Source organism: Hesperophylax consimilis, chromosome 17 (assembly GCF_061612785.1).
Source record: "Hesperophylax consimilis isolate HC1 chromosome 17, BYU_Hcon_1.0, whole genome shotgun sequence".
NCBI classification, from domain to species: domain Eukaryota; kingdom Metazoa; phylum Arthropoda; class Insecta; order Trichoptera; family Limnephilidae; genus Hesperophylax; species Hesperophylax consimilis.
In genome coordinates, this window is record NC_142852.1 from 30,864,619 (window position 1) to 30,885,423 (window position 20,805).

The following is a 20,805-nucleotide window of genomic DNA, read 5'->3' on the forward strand; positions in this document are numbered from 1 at the left end:
TGCCGGATTTACGCTTTGACGATAGACGTCCAAATAGACGAACCAATCAGGGAAATCGGTTTTGCACAGTAAACGAATCTGAAATTATACAGGCAACTCGAATTGTAATATCACCATTCTTTTTAAAATGGCGCGCAAATTACTGGTGCGTAAAAAACATAACGCTATAATTTATCGGTCGGTCAATAAATTAATAAAAAAATCAAGGTTTTAAACAAAATAATATTTTTATTAAATATGTCAAACCACAAAGTGATTGCTTTCTTTAATAATATTAAAAATTTAAACTTTAAACTCGATTTAATGGAAAATAATAATAATTTACTGAAATTTACCACAAAATTGACTTAAAATGTGATGTGGTTTCACCAATTTCTCGCTTATACTATGAGTTTCCAGACACTGTGTATTTTGAATGTTCTTTTAATAATCGTAGCATTATGAATATTATTATTATTTTTTTAATGATAAATTAATGTTTATAAGACAAGGTTTTTTATGCATAGCACAAAGGATAACAAATTATTATAAGCAATTGTCGCTCCAAATGCATAATTGTGCCGTGCATAAAAAACATCGTCTTATAAACATTAGTTTATCATTAAAAACAATAATAATATTTGACAAGTCAAAATATTTCACCAAAAAATGTCTATATAATATGTTTCGACGCCATCTAGTGGGAAATTTTAGCACTAACAAAGCCTTTCCTACAAAAATAAAGTTAGTTGTTTACAGGTGAAAAAATATAATAAGCAGTAATTGTTGATTGAAGTACATATTGAATTATTTAGCGTGTTGGAAATAAGTCGACGTAGCTCAGTGGTTCAGAGCACCTGATCGGACATCAGAAGGTGCGGGTTCAATTCCCGTCGGCCGCATTTATTTTTACTCGTGAGATATTTTCAATTTGTATTGATATTATATAATAATTTATTATGAATATTGATTGAATAATTTAACCACCATTTTTAGTATCGTTGCATTTCTAAGTAATATACATTATTATTATTAATTCATTTGTATGTATTAATATTAATTCTCGCTGTGTTTAACCATATTGTCAGCTTTCTCTGTCTAACTCAAACAAATATGTATTATTTTGTACATCGCTGCTCTAAAATGGATGGACAACTCACAACTGGAAACTTCACCCTTTCCGTAGAAGAGAACCGGACGAACCAAGGGCATTTCCTACGCCCAAACCTGGGGATATCACCTCTTGCCGCACCTTTACGGATATTACCAAAAGGTCTATAATCGCATGCTGAAAATATTAAGCACAGTGGTAGTTTTCAAGGAGAGTGGTGGCGTGTTTGATGGCAATTTGCTCTTTATGATTCTATTTTTTCAGCTTTTTTTGCCTCTAATGCAGTTAAGGTGATTATGGCATGTAGAAAAAAATTAATTTGGAAGCGGTTTCATAAGGAATTTACTTGGATATTGGATGGAAATTTGAACCTTTTTAGCATTGTCAATTTTTCAAGCTTTTTTTCTATTTTTCAGTAAAGGTGATTTTCGCATGTAGAAGAAAATACAGATTTAGATCTGGGTGCAAGAAAATTACGTTGAATTGGATAGAAATTTTTGCCTTATTAACAATTAAATTTTTTTGCCTAGTTAATTTATTCTAAAACCTCTGACATTTTGCAATAAACTTTGAAAATATTTTCGCATTCCATTTGATTCCAGATAAATTCGCTGTTTTTTTAACGTATTCCAAAATAAAATACTGAGATTTTTTAAAGTCGCCTTTTGATGGTTTTTACTGTGTAAACTGTAATTACTACTTTAGACAAAACTAAACATCATATTTCATTTATAGTCACTTTAGTTTTTTCGTTTAATATTAAAATATTTATTTAAAAATTCACAAACCTTGACAATTTTTTTCAAATGATAAATGTTTTTTCATAGAATTATTTAAATTTTTGTGGAGCGTTTACAGTAATTTTTTTAAGACGAGCTGAAAAGGCGGCATTCTCTCTTTCGAACACTGCTTAAATCATATTTCTCATCATAATACGAAATGAGATAGCATAACTTTTATGAGGCCGTGTCAAGCTGGGATGTACATCTAACAAAATAAACTCTACAGTTGTTTGTGGTCTGTGAAGTATATCCCCCAAAATTTCCCAAGGAGTTAAGAAGGTCAATAAATGGAGTTAATGTCATAACAGGAGTTAAGGTCATAACAGGAGTTAAAGTCATAATAGGAGTTAAGGTCATTTTTAATTGTTTTATGTATGTATGCATTTTTATTTTTTTATTATTTTATTTTGTTCCTTGTGTATACAGGGTGTAACAGCACGATCCGATTTCAATCGTATCGGTATCGCAGGTCGAAATTCTCCGGGTATGTGCTGTAACATCCTGTATATGAATATGACCGGTTGGTGGCTGAGTTGACATTGCGTTTGGTTCCCACCCGGGCGTAGTGTGTTCAATTCCTCGGCTGGCTAAGTCCTCCATCACAACACAAGCAACATTTTCCTCTTTCTGTGGTGGTAGTAGGAGATTTTCAAATATTGTCAGGTTATTCGAAACCCGGGAATTTTTGTCATTCTTTAAAAAAATATATATTTAAATAACGGTCTTACAGTCTATTATTGCATGGCAAACTTTTATTTGACTCCTGTCTCCTATCTTACTAATTTAAGCCCCCTAACATATTTATTTTATGGGAATTTAAACTTTATCATACATTATATTAATTGCATGAAAAAATTACATATTTTTTATTTGTTTATTTAGGCAATTATTATGTACAAATGCGAAAAAACATGATTTATAATCTGTGTAAAATTTGGATTTGGCTGCAAACAATAACACTCCTTATGTAGATGGTGATAAGGTTCAAGAAAAAAACATTGCCAAAAAGTGTTTTTAAATTTATTTTGCAAAGTTTTTCCACAAATATTTAAATTTTTTATCATCATTTTCTGAAGAACTTAATTTGCCACATTGTGCAACTAAACCATAACCGAAAATGGGTTCTTAAGTAGGAGATTTTGAACTTTAAAGCAGTTTTTATAGGCCTGATACTTCATTTTTTTCTGGGCTTATAAAAATACTTATCAAAAAAAATGCTGCATTATTTCAAAGGCCAAGTTGTCTTCTAGTCGCAGTATTTAAAAATATTTCTAAGCAATCAAATTATCAAACCAAAGACACATGATTTTGCATTACGTCGTAGTGCCTTAAAATACAATTGCATAACAAATTGTTTATACAAATTTTCACCAATGTCCGGGGGTAAACTGCGCTAACTTCAGGGGGTGATTCTACATGATTTTCGAAGTAGAAAAGATAAATAATTTTTTTAGAAATTTTAACCAACGTTTTAGGTTAAATAGTTGAATTGTTTCTAAGGGAAAATAAATATTCTTCTATGGAAAAAATATTTTAGTATGTGATAAAAAAAAGTTGTAATTTCAAAACTTATTTATCTTTTTTATTTCTACCATCGTGTAAAATCACCTCCCGAAGTTAGTGCACTTAACTCCCGGACACCCTGTATATTTTTTTGAATTTTTTTAATATTATCCGATTATCTGACATAGTATTGCATTAGGTTCGATGGTATTAAAATTTTTTTACTTGACTTTATAGTGTATTCTTGGAATGGTGTCATTTTTTGTCGTTTCAGGTTGAGGTGTGCCCGTGGCAAAGCAGCCGCCACAACATGGGCATGGCGCTGAGGCGCGCTGCGTGGCGCCCGCTGTCGGCGTGCGCGCAGCAGTTCTGCCACTACGACGATTACAACTGGGACTGGTCGCTGCAGCGCTTGTCCCAGGAGTGCTTGCCCCCTGAGCATCGCCTCAAGGCCATGGTGGCAAGGGGACCCAGGGTCTTCCACATCGGAGAGTGGTCAGTTTATCTAACCTAACCTAACCTAACAATCGACCGAACATGTAGAAATACCTTTCCCATCCAAAGTGTGTTAATACATAAATACAGATTTCCACATTATCATTCAAAATTGATATTCACTAAATGCCTAACCAATACAGTGATAGCTACCCAAATTGGGGTAGCACCGTTAATGACCCTGGGCGATGGTTACCAAAATTTGGGTAGTAATGATAATGATGCTGGGCGAAAGCTACCCAAATTTGGGTAGCAATGCTTATGATCCTGGGCGATAGCTATCCAAATTTGGGTAGCTCCAATAATGACCCTGGGCAATAGCTACCCAAATTTGGGTAGCATTGTTAATCATCCTGGGCGATAGCTACCCAAATTTGGGTAGGTTAATGATGCTGGGCGAAAGCTACCCAAATTTGGGTAGCATTGTTAATCATCCTGGGCGATAGCTACCCAAATTTGGGTAGCACCGTTAATGATCCTGGGTGATAGCTACCCAAATTTGGGTAGCACCGTTAATGATCCTGGGTGATAGCTACCCAAATTTGGGTAGCACCGTTAATGATTCTGAGCGATAGCTACCAAAATTTGGGTAGCACCATTCATGACCCTGAGTATAGCTACCCAAATTCGGGTAGCAATGTTAATGATCCTGGGCGATTGCTACCCAAATTTGGGTCGCATCGTTAATGACTCCGGGCGATAGCTACCCAAAATTGGGTAGTTTATATTGAACCTCCCGCACGCAATAAGCCTATATATATTTAGTATAATCAATTTACAATGATCGTGTAAAAAATGCATGTTAGAATTAAAATTTATCACATTGCTTATCGACTAGGCCAGAGACAACACACATAAGTCATTAAATTTCATATTGCTATTTGAAAGTAGTTAACATTAACTGCAATTTTATAGTAAATAATTAACAGAATTCTTGCTTTAACGATTTTTTTATGAATTCTAAAAATATAGGTTCATCGCTCTATTATACTTATATGTTCCCATATTAAAATTCATAGTGATAATTTTTTGAAATATGGCGAAAAATTTCCAAATCAAATACTTAAAAAAATTTCCAGCGCTGAAGGCTGAAATTGATTATACAGGGTGTATCGGCACGTACCCGACAAACTTTAACCAACTATTCCTTAGCACATTTGCAGTAATAAATGTTATGGGCACTTTGCTGTCCGGTAAGATTTTTTTTTACTGGATAAAAAATCAAGATATTCACTTTATTCAAAAGATTATAATTCAAAACCAAAATATAATAAGTAAAATTAAATATTGTACACGTTCTTGAAGAATTATCCAAAAATACATACACTCAAATATAAAAGTGTGTTTTCATGTTTCAATATATGTCTGTGAAAAAAAAAAAATAATAATAATAACTTTCTACCACAAAATACCTGTCGAATTAATCACAAACACGTTAACACCTCAGCGCAGGTTCTCCTAGTGAGGTGTTCACGTTACATACAATATCACACACACACAATTTTACCTATATCAACCTATGTTCTTTATTTTTTATACCTTTTTTCTGTACTTTTTTCTCTGTACTACAATATAAACCACTTTTGTAAAACGTGTATTCAAGAATAGACATAAATAAATGGAGTTGTGATTATTTCGTCTGTATGTTATAGCGGCGTGCATCACAAGAAGGCGAATTGTGACAGTAACTCGGTGATCAGCAAGGTGCAGCGCGTCGTCCTGGGGGCGCGCCAGTTCTTGTACCCCGCCGGCCTCACGCTGCAGGTGGCCGCCGCCACCAAGAAGGGGAAGCTGCGCAAGGGCAACGGCGGATGGGGCGACATCAGGTCAGCGCGACACTCGACTATTATCTGATACAGTAACTTACAAAGAATCTTCATCTCCACCTTCAGAGGCAGCTGTTCCCTCGGGTCAAATGGACATTATTTCAGTCTCTCGGCTGTTATTACGCCGTCCCAATGTCTACTGCCTTAGGGCAATGGTGGCTGGTGTGACAACAGATCAGCGCAACATTTATGTGCACTTGACTATTATTACACAGTCCCATTATCTGATACCAGGAGAGTGTACCACACAAACAATTCCCTCGGGTCAAATAGACATTGACCCTCCAACTTAATTATTTCAGTCTCTTGACTATTATTACGCCGTCCCAGTGGCAATAATGGCTGGTGTGGTACCCAAATTTGAATAGCTTTTGCTCAAGGACCATTAGTGGTGCTGTCCGGATTTGTGTAGTTATCGCTCAAGGGTATTAACCACTCGGAACATTAGAACGTCAAAAGACGTAAATATGATAATAGCGGTCAAGACATTAGTACGTCTTTTCACGTAAGCGCGCGAGATTTTACAAAAATCGATTTATTTCCATCACTAGTATACGGATTGCCATGATTTAAAAAACAGAGTATCGATAATGAATAACGCTACGCGTCTGCATTCAAAAATATCTATGGAATCTAGAGGTGCATTTTCTGAGTCGATTGAATCTGTCAGCTTGTTCGTTCGTAATTTATTGCGTTTTTAAATAATTTATTAAAAATATTTTAGTTTGGACGGTTAATATTTTGAGGTGACCAATAGTTTTTAATTATATTTCTTCAATATATAAAGTGTTATTTCTTTATGATACTCAGAAAAAAGTACATTTTTCACAGCTTTGAAATAATGGTCAGCGATTTTTACATATTTTTGACGTTTTCAGAAAATGTATATTTAGAAACGCAAATATTTACGTATAACAAAACAATACGATAGTGAATTTCATAATCTTTCCAAAACATTTTTTAGAATGAGGCTACGTTTCCCAAAACGTGAGTTATGGAGCTTTTAACAAAACTCGTGAATAACACAAAAATTTCCGCATTTTGACAGTTCGCAAAGGAACACAAAGTAAATAAAAGTCCTTTTCTGAGAGGTTAACTGTACTACTCGAATACATTCATACATTGTCTTGCCTCATTCACATTCATACACTGTCTTCTATTATTCTGACTCTTGACATGTCCCGACTCGAGTATCTGATTCACTTGATCGTGCCATGTCTTCCTCGGGCGTCCCCGACTTCTGCTACCTTTCACATTTGCATCGTATATTCTCCTTTCTTCGCTCATTCGCTCTACATGCCCAAACCATCTAAGCGTCCCTTTCTTGATCTTACGCATTACGCTTGCATCAGCCTTGCACTCTTTGCGGATTTCCACATTTCTCACACGATCATACATGGTTTTACCACATGTAATCATCCTTCTTCTCTCAGTTCCATGCCTCACCACCATACATCAGGGTAGGTACCAGCACTCTATTGTGGACTGCTGCATATAATGCTGACACTAACTGCGTTCAGTCCTCCATGAATGGAGTTCTGCATTTCCCCTTGTTTCAATATCTCTGTCAGCCTTCCCATCTCTCTACAACATACTTCCTAAATACACAAACTCATCCACCTGCTCCAAGTATTCCTCAGCAACAACTATATTGCACACTGTTTTCGTACTCTCTCTTACAAACACCATTACTTTAGACTTACTTACATTCATCATTAACTCATTCTTCATACATACTTCGTTCATCCTAGACACGAGAGACTGTACAGGGTTTTCCAATAAGAGGTGTTATTTTGATATTCAATCGTAAAAGATCAATGGTTTCGTTGCTTGTGTGGCACGTAGCGCCGTCTTGTTGAATGTAAACGTTGTCCAGATCAATACCATCCAATTCCGGCCATAAAAAATCATTAATCATCTCTCGATAGCGCAATCCATTCACCGTAACTGTTGCTCCAGCCTCATTTTCGAAAAAGTAAGGTCCAATGACTCCGCCGGACCATAAACCGCACCAAACAGTCACACGTTGAGGATAGAGAGGCTTTTCAACAATAACTTTTGGGTTTTCCGAGCCCCAGATGCGACAATTTTGCTTGTTGGCGAAGCCACCGAGGTGGAAATGGGCCTCATCACTCAAGGTGATTTGCATTTGATTCACTCAAAGGAATTTTAATAATTTCAATGCGTTGTTGAAACTTGTATCGTTCCATTTTTATCAATGGCGTAGTTTCTACTTGTCAAATGTCAAAAAATGACAGCTTCAAAAGTAACATCTACCGAAATAGCGGGCTATTCAAAATAACACCTCTTATTGGAAAATCCTAGATCTTCCATACATCAGCATACAACAGGCAACATACTTTCAGATTACTCAAATTCGCACCCAATCCCACCTCTATCAATTCTTGCATACAATTATCCATGTATATATTGAATAACCATGGTGACAATCTTCCATATAATTTTAAAATTTGCCAATTTAACCTTTCCCTTACTTTGCTAAAAAAATCCGCGCGTTCCGGTGGTGTGCAGTCATTACACATCTCAAAATAAGCGATTTAATATCGTAAAAATATGAATATTCATAGCTAATCGATTATGTTTATTATATTTTATATCAAAAGTGATAATAATTGTAATTTAATTGCTGAAAACATGAAAAAACCATCGGCAGATGCTAAAGAAACTTGCGAGGAGTCCTTATGTAACGATGGCCCGAGACTGACTGGCTGCAGGTGCTGGATGGGCGCTGGACGCACACACACAGCTATGCGGTCGTAGGTATCGAAGGTTTAAATACAACTGCGGACGTGTGGATTTCTCATGTTCCCACATTGCGAACTAAAGCGGGACATCAATAGCGTGTCATTGTATTGGATTGTATTGGTGTATTTGTTCCCGATTTTTAACAAAAATCTCTGATTTTTAATTGAATTTGAAAACTATGTAAAATATTATTTTTTATATCAGTGCATAAATGTATAACGGAGGAATACCTAAAATCTGAACCCAGAATTTAATATATTTATAGAGTTATTAAAGTTGTTATAAGCAATGTGTAGTAAATACAAACCACAGATAAGGAAATGTTAAACAAAATAATTTTTTTTATTACTATTATCATAATTATTTTTTTGTTTTATTTTACAGGGATCATCAACTATGCATGAACATTACAAAAGAGGCGAAAACCGCAAATGAAAGGAGACTCAATTTCCTGCTCGAAAACGGCATATATTAAAAGTTACCGAACCTTTAATGAAACTTATTTAAATAGTAAATAAATGTGACTATGTTGTTTTTAAAGTCAGTGTTTAAAATAAATAATAATAATAACTGATTATTAATAATGTATATAAATAAATAACTGCCGATTAGAAATTAATATTAATTAATTTCATGTGCTCAAGAAATGATTTGTGCGTTGAAAATGAAGCTGGGAGTTAATCTGAAAAAGACTTTGACGAATTCGATTGTAGCTTCGACATTTTTATGTTAACTCTTGCTTAAAATATGCGCTTTTTTGTTTTATTTCATAGTTATTGAAATGGAACTGATTTTATATCGACTTTCTCTATATGAAGCTGGTTTTATGTCAATATTCTTGATATGGAAATGGTTTTATGTCTAAGTTCTTAACACGGAACCGGTTTTGCTTCGAGTTCTTGGAATGGAACTGACTTTATGTCAACTTTCTCTAAATGGAGCTGGTTTTATGTCAATGTTCTTGATGTGGAAATGTTTTTATATCTAAATTCTTAACACGGAACCGGTTTTGCTTTAAGTTCTTGCAATGGAACTCGTTTTATGTGAACTTTCTCTAAATGCAGCTGGTTTTATGTCAATTTTCTTGATATGGAAATGGTTTTATATCTAAGTTCTTAACACGGAACCGGTTTTGCGTCAAGTTCTTTGAATGGAACTGGTTTTATGTCAACTTTCTCTCTGTGAAGCTAGTTTTATGACAATATTCTTCATGTGGATATATTTTTATGTCCATGTTCTTAACACGGAACCGGTTTTGCGTCAAGTTCTTGGAATGGAACTGGTTCCATGTCAACTTTCTCTATGTGGAGCTGGTTTTATGTCAATTTTTTTTATATGGAATTGGTTATATGTCTAAGTTCTTAACATAGAACCGGTTTTGATTCAAGTTCTTGGTATGGAACTGTTTTTATGTGAACTTTCTCTAAATGCAGCTGGTTTTATGTCAATTTTCTTGATATGGAAATGGTTTTATATCTAAGTCCTTAACATGGAACCGGTTTTGCATCAAGTTTTCGGAGCTGGCTTGATTTCAATTTTCTTTATATGGAACTAGTTTAAGGTCAAAATTCTTGAAGTGTAACCGTCTTTACAAATTCTAGAATTATCATTGTCTTCGTCAGTGTTACTTCCTGTTTTAAAATGTTTGTTTTGTAATTAGCTTTACCTTTAGCTGTGGTATTATAAACTTGGCAGCGTAAATGCAGTTTAAAGTGTTTTGTCTTAATTGTTAGTTGTATTGAAATCTGGAATTTCGTGCATATTTTTATTTTTGTAAAAGTATTTCATGCAAAACTTATTGACTTAGATGTTTTTCTTAGTAGTTCTTGGTATAGAACTTGTTTTATGTCAAAAGTTATTTTTTGTGTGGTTTTGTTTAATCTTTTTATGCTTTGTAACTGCATAGTTACAAATTTCTTTGGCTTTATTTAATTTAAATTTTTTTTTAATTTAACCTAGTTTTATGTCCTTGATATGGAACTGATTTTGTGTCACAATTCTTGAAATGCAACTGGTTTTATGTCAACTTTATTGGGTTTTAACTGGTTTTATGACTAAGTTTTTGATGTGGAACTGCTTTTATTTCAGAGTTCTTTATACTGAACTGCTTCCATTTCAAAGTTCTTGATATGGAACTGGTTTTATACTAACTTTGTTGCATTGTAATTGGTTTTATGACTAAGTTCTTGATATGGAACTGGTTTTATATATTAACTTTGTTGCCTTGTAACTGGTTTTATGACTAAGTTCTTGATATGGAACTGGTTTTATATATTACCTTTGTTGCATTGTAACTGATTTTATGACTAAGTTCTTGATATGGAACTGCAGTTAATTCAAATTTCTTGATTGGAACTGCTTTTATTTTCCAAATTCTTGATATGTAACTGATTTATGTCAAAGTTGTAGATATGGAACTGGTTTTATGTCAATTTCGTTATGAACACGTCATCCATATTGCAAGAAACTATACCTACATTTTTTAAACTTTTGACGTTATTGTATGTATATTACATATATACTTACATGTTTATGTTAAAAATTACTGATTAAGATATTTAATAATCTTTATTGAAATAGTGAAATATTTCACATTCTTCTTGTATTGTACTATGTATAGCAATATTTCGTTTTCGTGTTTTAATTATGGACAGTGTTTAGTGAAGTTATGCCAAAGTTTTAAACTTCATAAATTCTCAAAACATTTACGTTTATATAAATGTGTTAATGTTACAAAACATTTAAAATTTTTTTTTAATTATTAGTTTACTGAGAAATGTTGATAAATTGATAAATCTATTTTTGTTTTTATTCACCGCGCTTATAATTTGTAGTTAATGTCAGATTTATTTTAAACTGGTTTCGTTCCGCACTTTTCTTTTTATTCATTGAAACATTTTGAACAAAAGTTATTGAAATCAACCGGAATTGTGTCACAGTTATTGTAATCAACCGGAATTGTGTCACTGTTATTGTAATCAACTGGAATTGTGTCACAGTTATTGTAATCAACCGGAATTGTGTCACTGTTATTGCAATTGACCGTAATTTTGTCCCAGTTTTTTAACTTGACCGTAATTTTCTCACAATTATTGTAAGTAACGAAATTTTGTCACAGTTATCATAATTGACTGGAATTTGGCACAGTTATTGTAATTGAAAGAAATTTTGTCACAGTTATCATAATTGACTGGAATTTGGCACAGTTATTGTAATTGAAAGAAATTTTGTCACAGTTATCATAATTGACTGGAATTTGGCACAGTTATTGTAATTGAAAGAAATTTTGTCACAGTTATCATAATTGACTGGAATTTGGCACAGTTATTGTAATTGAAAGAAATTTTGTCACAGTTATCATAATTGACTGGAATTTGGCACAGTTATTGTAATTGAAAGAAATTTTGTCACAGTTATCATAATTGACTGGAATTTGGCACAGTTATTGTAATTGAAAGAAATTTTGTCACAGTTATCATAATTGACTGGATTTTTGGCACAGTTATCCTAATTGAACAGATATCCTAATTGAATGGAATGTTTGGCACAGTTATCCTAATTGAACGGAATTTTAGGCACAGTTGTCCTAATTGAACAGAACTTTGGCACAGTTATCCTAATTTTACGATATTTTATCACGATAATTACAACCTACGTACTCCAAAAATTAACACATTATTTTTTTATCCTCAAAATACCTACTAATATAATTTTTATATTTACTTTGTTTGTTGTCCTATTTATTAGGTAGGCCTTGCAATAATCAATGCACAATTTTTTTCAAATCTGTCTTATTCTCAAAAAGTACATTTTACATAGTTAAAATTGTATAATGTATTATTTTTTTTATAAATTTGTGACTAGATTTGGATGGCAGGCTTCCACCAAACCGTCAATTATTACTTACAAATTAATTTTGTCAAAATTGTGTTATATTTTTTGAAAATTTAAATGTTTTTAAATAGTCATGTTAAAATTATATTTATTTGTTTGTCAAATTTTAAAATTTTTCTCATTATTTTGTCAATATGTATAAGTTTTGTGGTGATGAATTCACTGCCAATTTATTTTAATTGAAAAGAAATTGAATATTTTCACTGCCAATAAAAGTGAAGCGGCTAATGTATAAACATTGTATAATATTATAATACTCGATGTTATAACAAGACTTGTTTCATGTTATAAAATTAAAACATGTCACATATAATCTAAATTTAATTGGTTATATGTCACAGTTATTTAAATAACAAATTCCATGGGACAGTTCAACTAATCTGGGTTAACGTCATAATCAGTCTAATTTAACTGGTTTTTTGAGTTAACACATTTTAAGAGAATTCATGTCATAGTTAAATATTATTTAAGGCGATGCACTACGTCGTGTAATATTTTAAATTGAGCCGCTATCAATAACAACCCTTACGTAGATGGCGATAAGGTTTAAATTCCCGCTTAACACCATCCGCCTGTTTTGATTTATGCAAGAAAAAAACATGGCCAAAAAGTGCCTTTTATTTTATTTTGTGGATGTTCAGGCATAAATAGTTAATTTTTTTCCGATCATTTTATAAATAACTTAATTTGCCACAATATACAATAAAATCATAACCGAAAATGGGTTCGTAAGTAGGAGATTTTGAACTTTAAAGCAGTTTTCATAGGCCTTTACATTATTTTTTTCTGGGCTTATAAAAAGACGTATCTAAAAAATACTTGATTATTTCAAAGGCCAAGATGTATTCTACTCGCAGTATTTAATTAAAGCATCTGAAACATTTCTAGGCAGCCATATTTTCAAACCAAAAACACATGATTTTGCATTACTATGTATGGCATCGCCTTAACTGATTTTCTGCCACTATTATTTTTATAACTGATTTCATGTCATGGTTAATTCAATTTAACTGGTTTTACATCACTGTTATTTTTACGACTGACTAATTCAATTTAACTAGTTTAATTATTCTCATTTAACCGGTTTCATGTCACATTTAATCTAGTTTCTAATTTAACTCATTTTGGTCACAGTTAATCTAATTTAACTAGTCTCATGCGAGTTATTTTCATTTAACTAATTTAATATTTCAATAATTATTCTAATTTATCCGGTTTCATGTCATAGTTAATATTATTTAACTGATTTTGTGCCACTATTATTTTTATAACTGATTTCATGTCATAGTTAATCCAATTTAACTGGTTTTATATTTATGCTACGCTGTTATTTTTACGACTGATTTTACGTCATAGCTAATTCAATTTAACTAGTTTAGTGTCACAGTTATTCTCATTTAACTTGTTTCATGTTGCATTTAATCTAATTTCTTGTCATAATTAATATAATTTAACTAATTTTGGTCGCAGTTAATCTAATTAAACTGATTAATATCACAATTAATTTATTTTAACCTCAGTTATTCTAATTTAACTGGTTTCATGTCTCTGTTAATCTATTTTAACTTGTTTCATGTCTCAGTTATTCTAATTTAACTGGTTTTATATCACAGTTAATCTTATCTAACTGAATTCATGTCACGGTTAATCTAGTTTAACTGGTTTCATGTCACAGTTAATCTAATTTAACTGATTTCATGTCACTGTTAATCTATTTTAACTTGTTTCATGTCTCAGTTATTCTAATTTAACTGGTTTCATGTCACAGATAATCTATTTTAACTGGTCTCACGTCTCAGTTATTCTAATTTAACTGATTTCATGTCACTGTTTAACTAATTTAACTGGTTTCATGACACTGTTAATCTATTTTAACTGGTCTCACGTCTCAGTTATTCTAATTTAACTGATTTCATGTCACTGTTAAACTAATTTAACTGATTTCATGTCACTGTTAATTTATTTTAACTTGTTTCATGTCACAGTTAATCTAATTTAACTGGTCACATCTGATCTATGTCAACTTGTTTCATTCTAGTACAACGGAACTTTATCGATAGCTATTAAAAACTAGTCCTATGTTTATCAGATTAATATTATAGAAACATTTTAATTATTAATGTTTGTACGCAGCTATTTTATTAAAATTGTATCTCTTCATTATCTTCAAATTTATTCAGATAATCAGTATCGTGTCACAATTGTCCTGTCACGGTTTTCCTTTGACAGTGTTAATTATTTGTCATTATATTAATTGAATTCCTAATTGTTAACTAACATTTTTTTAATGGCAGCTTAATTTCTTCATTATCTTGAGTATGTTAAATACTGTACAGTTAGTTATCTTTGAGTGTTAGAGAGGGCAGCACTTATGTTTGTAGCTAGCATAACAATTGAATATTTATCAGATATCTTATTTCGTATCTAACCTTTCCCTTACTGTGCTAAAAAAATCCACGCGCTCCGGTGCTGTGTAGTCAATACACATCTCAAAATAAGCGATTTAATATCGGAAAAATATGAATATTCATAGCTAATCGATTATGTTTATTATATTTTATATCAAAAGTGATAATAATTGTAATTTAATTGCTGAAAACATGAAAAAACCATCGGGAGATGCTAAAGAAACGTGCGAGGGGTCCACACCTAACGACAGTTCGCGGCCAACTGGCTAGCGGCTTGCGGCTGGCACAAACACAGCTGTGAGGTCGTAGGTATCGATGGTCTAAATCAAAAACTACAACTGCAGAAGTGTGGATGTCTCATGTTCCCGCATAGCGAATTAAAGCGGGACATCAATAGCGTGTCATTTCCTCGCACACTCTTCGCGTATTAGTATCACACGGTTGATTGTATTGGTGTATTTGTTCCCGATTTTTAATATAAATCTCTGATTTTTAATTGAATTTGAAAATTATGTAAAATATAATTTTTTAATTCAGTGCATAAATGTATAACGGAGGAATACCTAAAATCTGAACTCAGAATTTATTATATTTATGGAGTTATTAAAGTTATTAGAAGCAATGTGTAGTAAATACACACCACAGATAAGGAAAGGTTAATCAATTTTGTGTTTATATTGTTTTAACCGTTCAGTGGTCACGCTCAAGTAAGAAACGTCAATGGTCGCTTGGATTACATGGAATCACGTTACACTCTTTTCAAGTGCTTCTATTGCGCGCACTTCTGCGATCATGGCAGCGATTCACAGAATTTCTCCGTGTCGATCTTGCGGTCGGTAGCTGACTTTCTACTTGAGGGTTACGTAGAAAATCTTTTATTTTGAAAGACAGACACTCTTCGTTGAGCCAGGGGTTACATACAAGCCAGAGACAAGTCGGTGAGGAAACTGCCTCTAAGTTCTTATTCGCTGTATGAATGCATATGGAATGGGGGGCGCTAAATTTGAGCAAGTCACAGAAGACAATTAGAAGTTAAGAACTTTTTGAATTCCTTGACAAACTGTTTTTTATACGATTACAATACGTTATTATTTCTGGGTTTTGACGATCTCCTGTATCGGCATCAATTGCTGCGTCGTTGTACATTGTCGACATCAAAATTACCACTTTATTAGACTGGCACATAGGATACCATTGTATATGGGGGTGGAAGCCAAGTTTCCAAGAACATATTGGATTTTCTCTTGATCTCGTGGTATTCCTCGATTTTGAGATGCTGGTCTATTCACTTGTCTAGACACTAAAAATTGAGTAAATAATTTAATTTAAAATAATCAAAGTGAAAAAGCACAAAAACAAAGATAAATGATACGTCAACATTACTTTCGTAGTTGGTTGCGCGGATTATTTTATATTATTATAGACCGCAGAGTTCGTAGGGCTCCTGTGACACAACCCACCCCCCTCCCCCGCTTGCGCTGCACTAAGCGCGTTAATCTTAATATATAATTCGTCGTGTCACAAAATATATAATTTTAATCGGTTTCATGTCACTAATTTACAGTTTTAATCGGTTTCAAGTCGGAAATTTACAGTTTTAATCGGTTTCAAGTCGGAAATTTACAGTTTTAATCGGTTTCAAGTCACAAATTTACAGTTTTAATCGGTTTCAAGTCGGAAATTTACAGTTTTATGCAGTTTCAAGTCACAAAATTTACAGTTTTAATCGGTTTCAAGTCAGAAATTTACAGTTTTAATCGGTCTCACGTCACAAATTTACAGTTTTAATCGGTTTCATGTCACTAATTTACAGTTTTAATCGGTTTCAAGTCACAAATTTATAGCTTAACCCCTGGAGCCCTGCATTTGCAGTGTTGGAAGAATCGTGCCTAAGCACGGTACAAAGCACTGCAATAGCAGTGTCGATCTTATGCATTCATTTTGTCTTTGTATATTACCTTCGCTGGGTTCCAGTTAGTTCAAGACAAAAGTATGTCACTTTATCTAAACATTTATTAGTTTCATGTCACAAATTTATAGTTTTAAACCGTTTCCTGTCACAAAAGTTATAAAATTGTCTCGAATCAATTTGTTTTTATTCTTAAAGAAAGTATATGAGTTGGCTGTGAAGTTTGGTAGCAATATTATTATTTTTATGGAAATAAATATTTTTTTTAGGTTAACGTTATGTTAAACAAAATATATGTCACTGCGTCATAGGGTTTCCAAAATCAAACAAATCTATTTGAATTAACCCACTTCCCGGCATCCGATCGAGCTGAAACTCGGTAGAGAGACTCGTTGTCGATGACATTGTGTTCTGTTAACTTTTGATGGCAATCACGCACTTGCACGCGTCGACATAAACGAATTTCTTTGAAATCGGATGACATTGCGGCAGTTAATATGCTAAATAAATGTCAGTCCTACCCGATCGGCGTTTGGCGAGGTTGGTAGACAGTTGTCGACTCCAGTTTCTGGGTAGGAAGGTTGAATCCTCAGTCAAACAAAAAATATATATTTAAAAAAAAAATTAAAAGACATTCTCTAAATAGTAAAAAAAACTATGTTTTTTGCGGATTGATTTTTAAACACCCTGTAACCAATTTTATTTCATTCAAATTTTCGCATTGATAAAACGAATATAATGTACAAAATTTAAAAAAGATTTTCGAAGTATTATTATTTTTTATTTAAATTATGACTATCATTTTTATAATGCGTTGATTTTCACTTTAAAATATTTGTTATACGCGTTTTAATTGATATTATTATTGTTAAAATAATATTTCTAGCGGAAGAGATAAAATGTTTATTTTCTTATTTTTATCAGTTAATTAATTTTAAATATTATAATGTACATTTTTAAAGCATTTTTTTGCTTAATTATTGAAACAGTATTAATAATATTTTAAATAATGTGAATTAAAACTAGTTGAGGCGATGCACTACGTCGTGTAATATTTTAAATTGAGCCGCTATCAATAACAACCCTTATGTAGATGGCGATAAGGTTTATATTCCCGCTTAACACCATCCGTCTGTTTTGATTTATGCAAGAAAAAAACATGGCCAAAAAGTGCCTTTTATTTTATTTGGTGGATGTTCAGGCATAAATATTTAATTTTTTTCCGATCATTTTATAAATAACTTAATTTGCCACATTATACAATAAAATCATAACCGAAAATGGGTTCGTAAGTAGGAGATTTTGAACTTTAAAGCAGTTTTCATAGGCCTTATACATTATTTTTTTCTGGGCTTATAAAAAGACTTATATAAAAAATACTCGATTATATCAAAGGCCAAGATGTATTCTACTCGCAGTATTTAATTAAAGCATCTGAAACATTTCTAGGCGACCAAATTTTCAAACCAAAAACACATGATTTTGCATTACTACGTATGGCATCGCCTTGAGATCACAACTCATTATCGAAACTTGAAATGGCTTTGGCCGTGTTTGGTGACAAGATCTGAATAGCTAGGCACTTTCCAACCCTCATCTACCCCACCTCCTTCCCTTCACCACTACCCAATTGGAATTTAGTGTTACTGGATCCAAACGGTTGGGAGCAGTTGGGACTCTTGCGTGGTTTCATATTTAAAAAAAGACAGTTATTATTATTATTGTTTCAATAATTAATAATTATAAATAAACATTATTCATTAAAAAATGTCTTGTGCTCAAAATATGTATTTAAAACATTAAAAAATATTCAAATGAAAAAACACCACAAGAATAAATGTAAAATTATTGTAAAATATTTAGGTAATAATTTTTTTTTTTTTGTAAAAAAATGTTATTATTTTTGTTGAATTATTGTAACACAGTGCCATCTATTGATAAAAAATGTTAACTGCTAATCGGCTAGTAAAAGTTTTGTACTAGAGAAAATATTAAACAATTTTTTTTTCTTTTAAACGAGATAATTATTTCAACCCTACAAACAATTTTATTTATTATATTTAAATTAACACTGAATTAATAGTAATTTGGTTCGCAAATATTTTTATTTTCCCACCAAAAATGATATTTTAGTTCCAAAAGTCATACAGCAATTTATAGTTTAACAAATTTTCAAAAAATTATTATTATTAACTTGATTTTTCAGCATTAATGGCTTTCCCACTAGTGCCCAAATTATTGTATGGAGTGTTACGATTTCCATCATTCAGTTGAAGATTTAAGCTATAAAATGTAAAAAAAATCGATTTAAATGTTAAACTGACAATTTATGTCAAATTGACAGTTTAAGACAAACTGACAGTTTAAGTCAAACTGACAGTTTAAGTCAAACTGACAGTATACGTAAAACTGAGAGTTTACGTCAAACTGTCAGTTTACGTCAAACTGACAGTTTACGTCAAACTGACAGTTTACGTCAAACTGGCAGTTTAAGTACTGACAGTGATGTCAAATTCACAGACAGTTCATGTCAAACTGACAGTTCATGTCAAACTGACAGTTCATGTCAAACTGACAGTTCATGTCAAACTGACAGTTCATTTCAAACTGACAGTTCATGTCAAACTGACAGTTCATGTCAAACTGACAGTTCATCTCAAACTGACTGAGTTTTCATCCAAAGTAACGAGTGAACTAGTTATTGCTTAGATCTTCAATTGAATTTTAGACTTTTAACTGGAATAATTGTTTGTATGGTGAAAAGTTATTAAATAATTCAATATTATTATTAATTTGTTGAATTTGCTATGTGTAATCAATTGTGAAGCTATTGTCATATTATAATACATGCATACCATTGCATCAAGTCAATCAAAGGGTATGCAGAGATAATAGAATACCACAAATAACTCTATTGCTTAATAAACACAACCTACATCAAGCATGTTGAAAGAACACCACACAGAATCGAAAATTCAGTAGAATCGGCTTTTACCGTGTTTCGTGACTAGATCTGATTATCGGGGTTCTTCCCAGCATCAATCATTCCAATGTTATTCTTTTTGGTATTCTATTCTCTCTGTATGCAATTTTGGAGAAAATATTTCGAGGGTTACGATTAATGGTACAGGCAAATTATTTTTAAAGGGACATGTTTAATTGTATTTGCGCTAGTTTGGAATACCAGCCCACAGTCCCCTCATATCCCGCGAATGCCCAAAAACATACTGGGTGCGTACAAAAAAAAAATCAACCTTTATCATATTTTTCAGCTTTCTAACTATGTTAAACCAAAATTAACATAGTTAGAAAATTATTATTAATATTAATTTTTTTTTATCCACTGGTACAGTCACTCAAGACAAGAAAGGGTCTCTTTAAAATGATTTACCTGTATTTATTATGATTTTTTTTATATTTACCACCCCATGTAAGAAATTTCTAAAAAACAGCAAACTGGCTCATGTAAAAAGGGCTTTTAAAAAATGTATTCCATCCACCAAGTAAATAATATCTAGTCAAATAAAGTTTAAAAAATTTAATAAAAAATATACATTAAACAAAAAACTTTTTTATTTATCAACATTTTTATTTATTATGTATTTTATTTGTCACAAATATTTTTAAAAATATTAATAATAGCAGAAAAATTCAAAATGACTGCTTTTAAAACAATATTAAAAGAAAAAAGTAAAGTGAATTAAAGGTAAGGCATTTTCAATGTTCCAAGTAAAATCATTTCTGATTTTTTGGAATCGTGATGAGAATCATCATCCAAAACAAAATCAGTACAGAAATCTGAAAAAGTTGCATTCCTGGAAAAATCATCACTCGAAAGGGCAATAAAAGACTTGGGTTAGAACTTTAAAAGCCATTTTTTCAGGTTCTATGCTACCAAACGGGCTGATTTTTAGGAATCGTGATGAGAATCGTCATCCAAAACGAAATCAGTACAGAAATCAGCAAAAAGTTGTATTCCTGAAAAAATCATCATTCAAAAGGGCAATAAAAGACTTGGGTTCGAACTTTAAAAGCCATTTTTTCAGATTCTATGGTACCAAACGGGCTGAATTTTTGGAATCGCGATAAGAATCATGGTCCGAATCGAAATCAGTCACAAAATATGCATTTA

At 32.2% G+C, this 20,805-nt stretch overlaps 1 protein-coding gene across 1 annotated transcript in view; it reads left to right on the forward strand.

Moving 5' to 3' along the window:
- The window catches only part of Mgat2 (alpha-1,6-mannosyl-glycoprotein 2-beta-N-acetylglucosaminyltransferase), a 78,314-nt gene extending 67,646 nt beyond the window's left edge, over positions 1-10,668 (forward strand). Inside the window, exons 10-12 of the mRNA XM_089642144.1 lie at positions 3,650-3,870; positions 5,523-5,696; positions 8,847-10,668. Coding sequence (XP_089498270.1) covers positions 3,650-3,870; positions 5,523-5,696; positions 8,847-8,937 — 486 coding nt within the window. The 3' untranslated portion in view covers positions 8,938-10,668. The remainder of the gene's footprint in view (positions 1-3,649; positions 3,871-5,522; positions 5,697-8,846) is intronic.
- The last annotated feature ends 10,137 nt before the right edge of the window (positions 10,669-20,805 follow it).